Genomic DNA, 10,688 nt, shown 5'->3' on the forward strand with positions numbered 1-10,688 from the left:
CCCAGTTTCGTCGCAGGCCTGGGACTCCTCCACTCCCTGCGTGACACCGCCGTGACTCACGTCCTGCGGATCCTGCGCCCCCCACGCGCCCCCGACACACAGCCCCCGGGATCCCCAGCCTGCAGCGCGTCAACCCGCCCAAGCAGACGCGGAGGTCTCGGGTCTGAGTCACACAGAAAGACCACCCTCGTCGGCATCCCCACACACAGTCCCTCACACCCCGGCGCGCCGGCCTCCCCGCCTGACACACCAACGCCCGTCCTCTCCGCGCAACTTGTTATGTTCCAGCTCCAGCCCTAGACCCAAAAACCTCCGAGAAACCGAGAGCCGCAGAGCCGGCCTCCGGCGGCCTTTGATGGCTTTGTTATTGTTTGGGTTTGAATCGCTACGCCCCTCCCCATCCTTCCTCCCTCGCGGCCCTACACCCAGCTCCCGCCTCCCCTCAGCCCTGCGCCCCTCCCCCTCCATTTTGGCGCCTTTTCCTTCCCGCCACGTCGTGGCGGCGTAGAGACCATTCTGACCGCGAGAGCGGGGCGGGGCGGGGGCGGGACGCGCGGCGCTATGCAGATCAGTCGGCCTCTGGTTGGCTGGTGGCGCGCCGGCCGGGGCGGGGCCGGGGCGCGGCCTGGAGCGCGCGGGGCGGGGGCCGAGGGGAGTCGCCCCGTCCCGCCGCTTCCCCACCCCCTCTCCTCCCTCCGCGGGCCCTGCAGCCCCGCTCCCCGCCTTGGCCTCCCGGCGAGGCCCCGCCCCGTCCCCGCCCGCCCGCGCTCCCTCCCTGCCGGCGCGCTCCGCCCCTTTACTCCTGGTGGCGGGGCGAGCCGGGCGTCTGCTGCAGCGGCCGCGGTGAGGGAGGAGGCCTGAGAGGAGTCGGCGGCAGCGGCGGCGGCGGGACCCGCAGAAGCAGCAGCAGCAGCCACGAGCCCCCTGTCCCGCGGCGCTGCCGCACAATCCCCCACGAGCCACTCACCCCGCCGCCCTCGGCGCTGCCTGACCCCACGGGCGCGCCCTCCCGCCGCCAGTCCCGGCAGCGCCCCCAGTTGTCCTCCGACTCGCCCTCGGCCTTCCGCGTCAGCCGCAGCCACAGCCGCAACGCCACCCGCAACCCCAGCCCCAGCCATAGGCACAGCCGCCGGCACAGCTCCAACCCCTGTTCCCGCTGCAGCTCCTCCGGGCACGGTCCCTGCGCCGACACCCTGGAGGTTGGGATGCTCTTGTCCAAAATCAACTCGCTTGCCCACCTGCGCGCCGCGCCCTGCAACGACCTGCACGCCACCAAGCTGGCGCCCGGTGAGACCCCCGCCAGCCCGGGGATGGGGGGCGGCGGGATCCCCAGGCTTGGGAGCTGGGGGCTCGCGGGCCGGCACTGAGTCCCCCGTGCCTCCCCCTTTCCCAGGCAAGGAGAAGGAGCCCCTGGAGTCGCAGTACCAGGTGGGCCCGCTACTGGGCAGCGGCGGCTTCGGCTCGGTCTACTCAGGCATCCGTGTCGCCGACAACTTGCCGGTGAGTGGGCGCCCCGCCGCGGGGAGGGCGCGCCGGGCGGGGGGCGCTCGGGCACGCTTTAGCCTAGGCAAGGGGACCTCACAGAGACTCTGGGGGTCTTTCAGGTGGCCATCAAGCACGTGGAGAAGGACCGGATTTCCGACTGGGGAGAGCTGGTGAGTGCCCCGGAGGGAACGACCCCCGGAATGAGTGGGTGGGGTGAGGGGCGCCTCTAACTCCCGCCCTAACTTGCGGCTCCCTCGCCCCTGCAGCCCAATGGCACCCGAGTCCCCATGGAAGTGGTCCTGCTGAAGAAGGTGAGCTCAGGCTTCTCCGGCGTCATTAGGCTCCTGGACTGGTTTGAGAGGCCCGACAGTTTCGTCCTGATCCTGGAGAGGCCCGAGCCGGTGCAAGACCTCTTCGACTTTATCACTGAGAGGGGGGCCCTGCAAGAGGAGCTAGCCCGCAGCTTCTTCTGGCAGGTGCTGGAGGCCGTGCGGCACTGCCACAACTGCGGGGTGCTCCACCGCGACATCAAGGACGAGAACATCCTCATCGACCTCAACCGCGGCGAGCTCAAGCTCATCGACTTCGGGTCGGGGGCGCTGCTCAAGGACACCGTCTACACGGACTTCGATGGTGAGCCGGGCCTGGGGGGGAGCTGTCCAGGTGACTCGGCCGGCCTGGAGGCCTCGGCCCTTTGTAAAGGTCATTGGGCCGCCTGGCCCGGTGCTAGCAGGGGTGGGACGAAGGAGGGCTTCCCGGCGTAGTGAAGCCGGGCATTGCAAGCCAGCTGAAGCTGTGATATTTCTGGCATGATTTTATTCTTCGAGTGGAATTCGGTGGGTTCCAAGCTTTCCCCATGAATAAGAGGTTGTGGGCAACCGGCGGTAGCCCAGATTTCTGAAGTCTGACCCAGTTTCCCCGCCAGTAAAAGGATTGGGAGGGGGTGAAAAATTCATGCCGGTTTTGCAATTTTTGTTTTGTTCTGTAAGGGAGTTTTCTGCTAGGTAGTTTTTAGAGCTTCAGTTTATTTCTTCTCTTTGATCTAGGGAAGGTTAAGGGATAGGAACTGTAGTTTCACTTTTTTTTTCCTGTGTTACGGGGTGAGGGAGTCAGGAACAAATGTTGTGAAATAAGATCTGTTGCTGGTTTGAAAATTAGTTGGGTGTCTGCAGAGGATGAAAACCTATCCTAGGGAGGGGCTTGGAGCGGGTTCTTTCAGAAGAGAAGGAATGGAGAGCCTGAGATCAAAGCAAAGCAGGGTGGGTCATCATCTGAGCGGCTTAACCTAACAAACGACAGCCTTTCAAAACTTGTGACTCGGGCTTGTGGTTTGTGTTTATTTGCCCTTGGAGGACGCTGGGTTGGGCTGCATTTTTTGTATTTAACAGTTAATGGCTGGCCGGGTCCTCCCATGTTTTTTCTTTCAAGTCTTTGCTGCCCCCTGGTGAGCACCAGCGGGATGGCCCCGCCTTTTTTTTTACTACCCAAAGTTTGTAAACAGGAATCACGTGGTCTGAGACCAACCCCCGCAGCGCTGTCTACCTTTCCAGTCTAGGGAGGAAAGGGCGTGGATGTCTGCCTCTGCGCTAGAGGGTGGGGAGGAAGGCCTCCCAAAGGGCACCCTGACTTAGAATGTGCAAGGACGCTTGCTGGGATCCTGTCTGCCGTAAGAATCTCACCCGGACTCCTGGGCAGTGTCAATTGCAGTTTAAGGATCATCTGTGGGATACCTCCCTTGATGGTGCAAACATTTCGTCCCTTCATCCCTTTGCGGGTGGTCCTACCACATATGGCCTCAGGCTTTGTGTCTGCAGCCAGCCCTGTTTGTTTCTTGGAGCAGTTTGTAAAGAATTTCAGTTTATGGTTTGGGCTGGTCGAGAGGTGGGTAATGCTTTGGGTTGGAGAGATGCCATCAACCACTCCTCCATTCTCCTTTTAGCCCAGGGGGAAAATGGAGTTCACCCAGCTCCTGAGAGAAGGGAGATGGTGCTTTTTCAAATAAAGAGTTGCTTTGTACTTTTGCTAAAAGCGTGTTTTCTCTTCTATTCCCTTGGCTTGCAGGGACCCGAGTGTATAGTCCTCCAGAGTGGATCCGCTACCATCGCTACCACGGCAGGTCGGCGGCCGTCTGGTCCCTAGGGATCCTGCTGTATGATATGGTGTGTGGAGATATTCCTTTCGAGCACGACGAAGAGATCATCAGGGGCCAAGTGTTCTTCAGGCAGAGGGTCTCTTCAGGTAACGTGGAAGCTCCTGGGTACAGAGAAGCAGGGATCACAGGCTGTTGGCCATTACAGGACAGTCTTGGAATTCTGGAGAGCTTCACTCTCCAGTAGGTGCCATGACCTTTGGCTTAGATTGCAGGCCAACGATTTACACTTGAGCTGGCCCCACAAATCACATGGTTTGCATTTGAGCTTTCCTTGGGAGGTCAGAGGAAGAGCATGTATGAGCACATTAAGAAGAAAAGACAATCTGGTTTCTCTGAAAAAAAAATTTTTTTTTTTAAAGTACCAACAGAGATCTGATTCCTCAACTCCTGGCTGTTTAGCCAGGGTATAAAAGGTTGAGGGCTCTTTTAGCATCTCCCTTAAGGCAGCAGCTCCCTAAATATTGTGGTTCCAGTGACCTCATTGTGGGTGGTGTTCGAGTTTGTGAGTCAGTAGGTGAGATGAATCACCTCATCACGCTCAGTGGTGTCTCATCTTAATTCCTTGTCATCACCCTTCCTATTTCAGATTGAGTGGGTGTCGTGGGAAAGGCCCCCACTATTGAAGTTTGAAAACCACAGGTTTAAGAGGGTAGCTGTTTTTTATCTGAAAACACAATGAAGGATCTAGATACTGGCTAGTACCTTCCCATTGAAGAGCACAATGTTCTGGAAATGCATGGCCTCCTTGGGACCCTAGACTTGTGGGCCCCTGGGAAGCAAATTGGGAGACATTTGCCTTGCAAAAACAAGTTCAGTCATTCATAACCTCGGTCTGTCCTGCTTTCTGCAGAGTGTCAGCATCTCATTAGATGGTGCTTGGCCCTGAGACCATCAGATAGGCCAACCTTCGAAGAAATCCAGAACCATCCGTGGATGCAAGATGTCCTCCTGCCGCAGGAAACTGCTGAGATTCATCTCCACAGCCTGTCGCCAGGGCCCAGCAAATAGCAGCCTTTCTGGCAGGTCCTCCCCTCCCTGTCAGCTGCTCGAGGGAGGGGAAGCTTCTGTCTCCAGCTTCCCGAGTACCAGTGACACTTCTCGCCAAGCAGGACAGTGCTTGATACAGGAACAACATTTACAACTCATTCCAGACCCCGGGCCCCTGGAGGCTGCCTCCCAACAGGGGGGAAGAGACACTCCAGGTGCCCAGGCCTCAACCTCTCCTGTAGATGCTCTCTCCTTCTCACAGGTGTCCAGCGTTGCTGGGCTCCAGAAAATCCCGGGGGTGGGGGGTGGGTTGGAACCTTGTCATGGAACTGTTCCCTTCATCACGAGTTCTGCTGAATGCCGCGATGGGTCGGGTAAGGGGGGAAACAGGTTGGGATGGGATAGGACTAGCACCATTTTAAGTCCCTGTCACCTCTTCCGACTCTTCTGAGTGCCTTCTGTGGGGACTCCGGCTGTGCTGGGAGAAATACTTGAACTTGCCTCTTTTACCTGCTGCTTCTCCAAAAATCTGCCTGGGTTTGGTTCCCTATTTTTCTTCCCTGTCCCCCTGACCCCCCCTCCTTCATATGAAAGGTGCCATGGAAGAGGCTACAGGGCCAAACGCTGAGCCACCTGCCCTTTTTTCTGCCTCCTTTAGTAAAACTCCCAGTGAACTGGTCTTCCTTTTTGGTTTTTACTTAACTGTTTCAAAGCCAAGACCTCACACATACAAAATGCACAAACAATGCAAATCAACAGAAAAGCTGTAAATGTGTGTACAGTTGGCATGGTAGTATACAAAAGGATTGTAGTTGATCTAATTTTTTGAAAACTTTGCCTTTAAGTTATTTTACCTGTTTTTGTTTTTTGTTCTGAAAGATGCGCATTCTAACCTGGAGGTCGATGTTATGTATTTATTTATTTATTTATTTGGTTCCCTTCCTGCTCCGAGCTTCCACAGCTGCTGCCCTAGTTTTCTTTCCTCCTTTCCTCCTCTGACTTGGACCTTTTGGGGAGGGCTGCGACGCTTGCTCTGTTCGTGGGGTGACGGGACTCAGGCGGGACAGCGCTGCAGCTCCCTGACTTCCGTGGGGCCCCTCACCCACTTCCCCGCGTGGGTCCGGGCTCCGTGGCTGGTGGGGGAGGGCGTTGCTGACTGTGTATATAGGATAGGTATGAAAAGCAGTTCTGGATGGGTGCCTTCCGGATCCTCTCTGGGGCTGTGTTTTGAGCAGCATGTAGCCTGCTGGTTTTATCTGAGTGAAATACTGTACAGGGGAATAAAAGAGATCTTATTTTTTTTTTTTTTATACTTGGCGTTTTTTGAATAAAAACCTTTTGTCTTAACTTGTGGCTTCTAATCATTGTCCATGCGGAGGCATGCTAATGTGCGTTTATTGAACATCTGGTAAGTGCCAAAGTCTTGTACTAGTAGGAGAAGGGGAAGCTTTCAGACTAAATCTGGTTTCCTTCTGTAATGGGAGTTCTGGGATGGTCACCTTTCCCAAACAAGTATGTGGCCAAGGCATAGGACCGATGTATGGACGAGATTTAGCATGAAGAGCCTAATAAAATAACCTTTTCTTGGATTCAAGTTTTAGAGTCATGCGAATGCAGTACGTGTGGCTATTTTCAAGTGTCAATAGCCATTTGTGTCTAGTGGCTACCTGATAGAGCATTTATATCATTGTAGAAGGTTCTATTAGACATAGCTGACCTAGGGACAGCAAATATGTCCCTATTACCAAACTAACAATTGAAGCTTTTTTCAATCATCTCTCCCACCAGGAAAACATTTTGAGCATGTCCCTTTGGTACATGTTAAATTTTACTGAAAAACGTACCTGTGTGACTCTCAGTTCCTGATTCAAGTTCCCTTCGGCTTTAGTGTGAGGTTTAGTCATTAACAATAGTGGATGGGTGGAAATGTGTGTTTCTTGTTTATTTTTTTCAGAGGCAGAGCCTTGCTGTGTTGCCCAGGCTGGAGTGCAGGAGTGTAATCATTGCTCACTGCAACCTCCAGCTCCCAGGCTCAAGCGATCCTCCTGCTTCAGCTTCCTGAATACCTGGGACTATGGACGTGTGCCACCACACCCACTTAAAATTTTTTATTTTTATCATATTTTTTGTAGAGACAGGGTCTTGCTATGTTGCCCTGGCTGGGAAATGTGTGTTTTGACTTAACAGGGTTTCCCCCTCCAATGTGCTTGACAAAGGGCTTATCCTAGGAGTAGGTGAAATGTTAGCTCTGCCATTTTCTTACTGCTTGTTCTTGGATAATTAGTATTTTTAGTCTATGGTTTCTTTGCAGGAATCTGTTTAATAGGCCCCTTGTCCACTTCATGAGTTTAGTTTAAACTGGATGTTGGAACCCATGAATCTACTTAGTACATGTGGCCCGAATACATCCCGGTATTCTAAAAGCACACTGAAATTTCTGCTGCTGCCAATTCATGTATTAAGTATTAGCAAAGGTTGGTTTTGTTTCTTTATAAACAGCAGCAGCAGTTATAATATTCTTCCCTCCCTCTGGGTCGTCTTGCACCCTCCCTTTGCATTGTTGGAAGGCCCCTCGGTGCACCCACACACCCTTGGGACCCTGGCCCAGAGGCACCGACCAGGTTGCTTGAGGGTTCAGGCCACAGTCCCCTCACTTCTCACTGAGTTCTGGGGTTTGTCCTAACCTTTAACTTGGACTAGATCCCAACCCCCAGCACAGCCCTCATGTGGCTTCGGAGGGGAAGGAAGGATGTCTTGGTTCTGGGGGGCTAATTTCCCGAGGTTCCCCTTTTCTCTACACCCCCCCAACCCCCCACAACTTGCACACATGACCAACCTTTGGAGCCTGAGGGTTGCATGCCTCATGCTTTCCAGTAAAGGGGACACTTGAACAATTGAAAGTTGCTCCAAACTTCTAAGGAAATCTGGCAAAGCCCCACCCTTCTCTTGAAGTGAGTTTCTGGCAGTTTCCCCATCTATTGAGACTGCTAAGGGTGATGGAAGGTGTCTCTTTGAAGAAATACAGATTGTGGCTCCTTTGGGGTGCAAGATATTACTTGTATGGGAAGGGTGAAAGGTCATATTTTGTTGTTCTCGTGGGAAGTTTAAAATCTAGTGTGGAAAATGAGTCAGATAACCCATAAGGTGGTGTGAGGTCAATGCCACAGCTATGGAATATAGACAAGAACAGTGGTTAGGGGCATTGACTTGGGATCCTGCCTTGGGCTTGGATTCTACCACTGTCACTTATCCAGAATCCTCGAGCAAGTATTATACTCTCTGAGGCTAATCTTAAATAGAGATACTCCTGGATTGGATAATTAGAAGAGATTGGATTAAATAACATGTACTTGGAAACGAACAGCATCTCCTTGCAGATGCATATATACGCAGTAAAAGTACAAAGAAGAACAGGATGGCAGTAAGTTCCCAGAGTTAGGCAGTGGTCGTTACCTCTGGGGAGAAGGAAGGGTGGTTGTGATTTGGGGACAAGTGTCTGTCTGAGACCGTCAATTGTTTTGGCAATGCTTTATTCTGTAAGCTAGATAGATGGTGAAGACTAAGGTGTTTGTATTAGCCTTTATAACTTTTTGGTTTCTTTCAAATATTTCATGATACACTTTAAAAAGTAATGAACATATTTCTGCTTACCATGTAGGAGGCAGCAGATGGAGTTACTACTGGCCTTGGCTGAGGTGATCTGGGAAGACTTCAAAGGGGAGGTGGCATTTCAACTAGATTTTGAAGGGTGAGCCTCAGTTGTTCACCCGTAAAGTGAGGCACTGAATGTGCAGACAGGGCAGAGAAATCCAGAAGGGATAAATGTTTTTTCTCCCACTAGACCCGGAATCAGCAAATGATGGCCTGCTGACTTGAGTCCAACCCACTATCTCTTTTTGTACAACTTGCAACCTAAGATTGGGTTTTACATTTTTAATTTTTTTTTTTTTTTTTTTGAGACAGAGTCTCGCTGTGTTGCCCGGGCTAGAGTGAGTGCCGTAGCGTCAGCCTAGTTCACAGCAACCTCAAACTCCTGGGCTTAAGCGATCCTCCTGCCACAGCCTCCCCAGTAGCTGGGACTACAGGCATGCGCCACCATGCCCGGCTAATTTTTTTCTGTATATATATTTTAGTTGGCCAGATAATTTCTTTCTATTTTTTAGTAGAGACGGGGTCTCGCTCTTGCTGAGGCTGGTCTCAAACTCCTGACCTCGAGCGATCCACCCGCCTCGGCCTCCCAGAGTGCTAGGATTACAGGCATGAGCCACAGCGCCCGGCCTACATTTTTAAATAGTTGAAAAAAGATCGAATGAAGAATAATGTTGTGTGATACATGGAAATTATATGAAACTCAATTGTCAGTGCTCACAAATGACGCTCATCCATTTCTGTGCTGTCTGTGGCTGCTGTCATGCTGTGCTGGCAGAGTCCAGTGTGGAGACAGACCGCGTGGCTGGCAGAGCCAAAATATTTACTATCAGGCCCTTTACAGAAAAGCTTTGCTGACCTCTGCACTCGATTGTGGTCCCCTTGATTCCTCTGCACCTTTTTTAATTTTAATTTTAATTTTTTTTGAGACAGAGTCTCACTCTGTTGCCAGGGCTAGAGCGCAGTGGCATCAGCCTAGCTCACAGCAACCTCAAACTCCTGGGCTTACGTGATTCTCCTGCCTCAGCCTCCCAAGTAGCTGGGACTATAGGCACGTGCCACCACGCCTGGCTAATTTTTTTTTTTTTTTGATTGCGTGGCTAATTTTTTCTATTTTTAGTAGAGACAGGGTCTCGCTCTTGCTCAGGCTGGTCTCAAACTCCTGAGCTCAAATGATCCTCCCGCCTTGGCCTCCCGGGGTGCTAGGATTACAGGCATGAGCCACCGTGCCCGGCCTCCCTCTGCATCTTTTGTAACGCCCCAGTGCCAGGCACACAGTAGTGCCTTAGTGATAATAGCTAACACGCATTTGATACCTACTATGTGCCCAGCACTGTTCAGCATGCTTTGCACATTTTAACTTATTCATCCTCACATCTTTCCACAAGGTAGATGCTATTATTTAATTAATTAATTTATTTTTCGAGACAGGGTCTGTGCTGCCCAGGCTGGACTCCCAAGTAGCAGGGATTATAGGAGTGTGTCACCACGCCCGGCTTAATGCTACTATTTATTTATCCCTGTTTTACAGATGGGGAGAACTTAGGTGTGGAGCAGTTAGGTGTCACATCAAAGGTCACATACTTATGAAAACTGTCAATTAGTAATAAGAAAAAAAAATAGAAATAAAAGGTCACCTACTAAGAAGTGGCCAGGTCAGAGTCTGGACCCAGGCAGTCCGTACTCATCACCACTCTGCTACACTGCCACTTAATAAACTTTTAGGTGGCTCAGTCATTTCAAGGTCCCTTCAGGGCCCAGGATCTGGAGATCAAGACAGTTCTTTCCCAGGCTCCAGAGAGCCGGGTACGCGGTTCTGTCCTGTGGAAATACCCATTGTTGCCTCCGTGAACTGTCCTTCCTTGGGCGGGCTGGGGAGGAAAACTTGGAGGCCATAAAGGGAGGAGAAAGGGGACAAGGGGGGTGGGTGGGGCAGGGGCACATTTCTTGTAAATGTTGCTCAGCTCCCTCAACTGCTGTGCTGGTTCTTGGAAACCCTCACCACAAAGGACCTATCGAGAACAGTGTTAAAGCAGATATGGCCTCATCCCCCCCGTTCACTTCCTGCCCAGCCTTGCGCTACTAACCCCGATTGCCAAGAGCAAGGTTGCAGTGACCCCTCAGCATCGCTGCGGAAGGAAGTGCAAAAATAAGCAGAACTAGGGTCAAGCTGACAGCGTTTATTTATTTTTATTTATTGTAACAGAACATCCGATGCACAGAGTTGGATTCCTCATAATCCTTGGTCAGACCATGGCCTGGTGTCATTAATACTAGTATATTTCATTACATTAGCTAGTGAACCCACCAGCCAGCTCAAGGAGCAGACCATTAGCAACAACATCCATCTATGTGACCCTCTCTTAGTCTATCCCTTGCCTCTCCCACATATAGCCCACTGTCCTGCATTTTGTGT

The 10,688-nt window shown here is 52.1% G+C and overlaps 1 protein-coding gene across 2 annotated transcripts; it reads left to right on the forward strand.

Moving 5' to 3' along the window:
* Positions 1 to 798: 798 nt before the first annotated feature.
* Positions 799 to 5,971, forward strand: PIM1 (Pim-1 proto-oncogene, serine/threonine kinase). Of its 2 annotated transcripts, XM_045541868.1 has the most exons (7): positions 804 to 1,287; positions 1,394 to 1,500; positions 1,605 to 1,655; positions 1,752 to 1,796; positions 1,962 to 2,118; positions 3,547 to 3,723; positions 4,488 to 5,971. In XM_045541868.1, the coding sequence occupies exons 1-7, from the start codon at positions 1,206 to 1,208 to the stop codon at positions 4,643 to 4,645; spliced, it is 777 nt and encodes a 258-aa protein (XP_045397824.1). In that variant the 5' UTR covers positions 804 to 1,205; the 3' UTR covers positions 4,646 to 5,971. The 2 variants fall into 2 exon arrangements, with proteins under 2 accessions (XP_045397823.1, XP_045397824.1); XM_045541867.1 differs by having other exon boundaries at positions 799 to 1,287; positions 1,752 to 2,118.
* The last annotated feature ends 4,717 nt before the right edge of the window (positions 5,972 to 10,688 follow it).

This window comes from Lemur catta, chromosome 2 (genome assembly GCF_020740605.2).
Source record: "Lemur catta isolate mLemCat1 chromosome 2, mLemCat1.pri, whole genome shotgun sequence".
NCBI classification, from domain to species: Eukaryota; Metazoa; Chordata; class Mammalia; order Primates; family Lemuridae; genus Lemur; species Lemur catta.

What these genes read in the sequence shown, in the direction of transcription:
- PIM1 (XM_045541867.1), top strand. Translation starts at nt 1,206, where the DNA reads ATGCTCTTGTCCAAAATCAACTCGCTTGCCCACCTGCGCGCCGCGCCC. An exon ending in CGCCACCAAGCTGGCGCCCG is followed by an intron (nt 1,288 to 1,393) that starts GTGAGACCCCCG and finishes CCCCTTTCCCAG; the next exon opens with GCAAGGAGAAGGAGCCCCTG. An exon ending in CAGGCAGAGGGTCTCTTCAG is followed by an intron (nt 3,724 to 4,487) that starts GTAACGTGGAAG and finishes TGCTTTCTGCAG; the next exon opens with AGTGTCAGCATCTCATTAGA.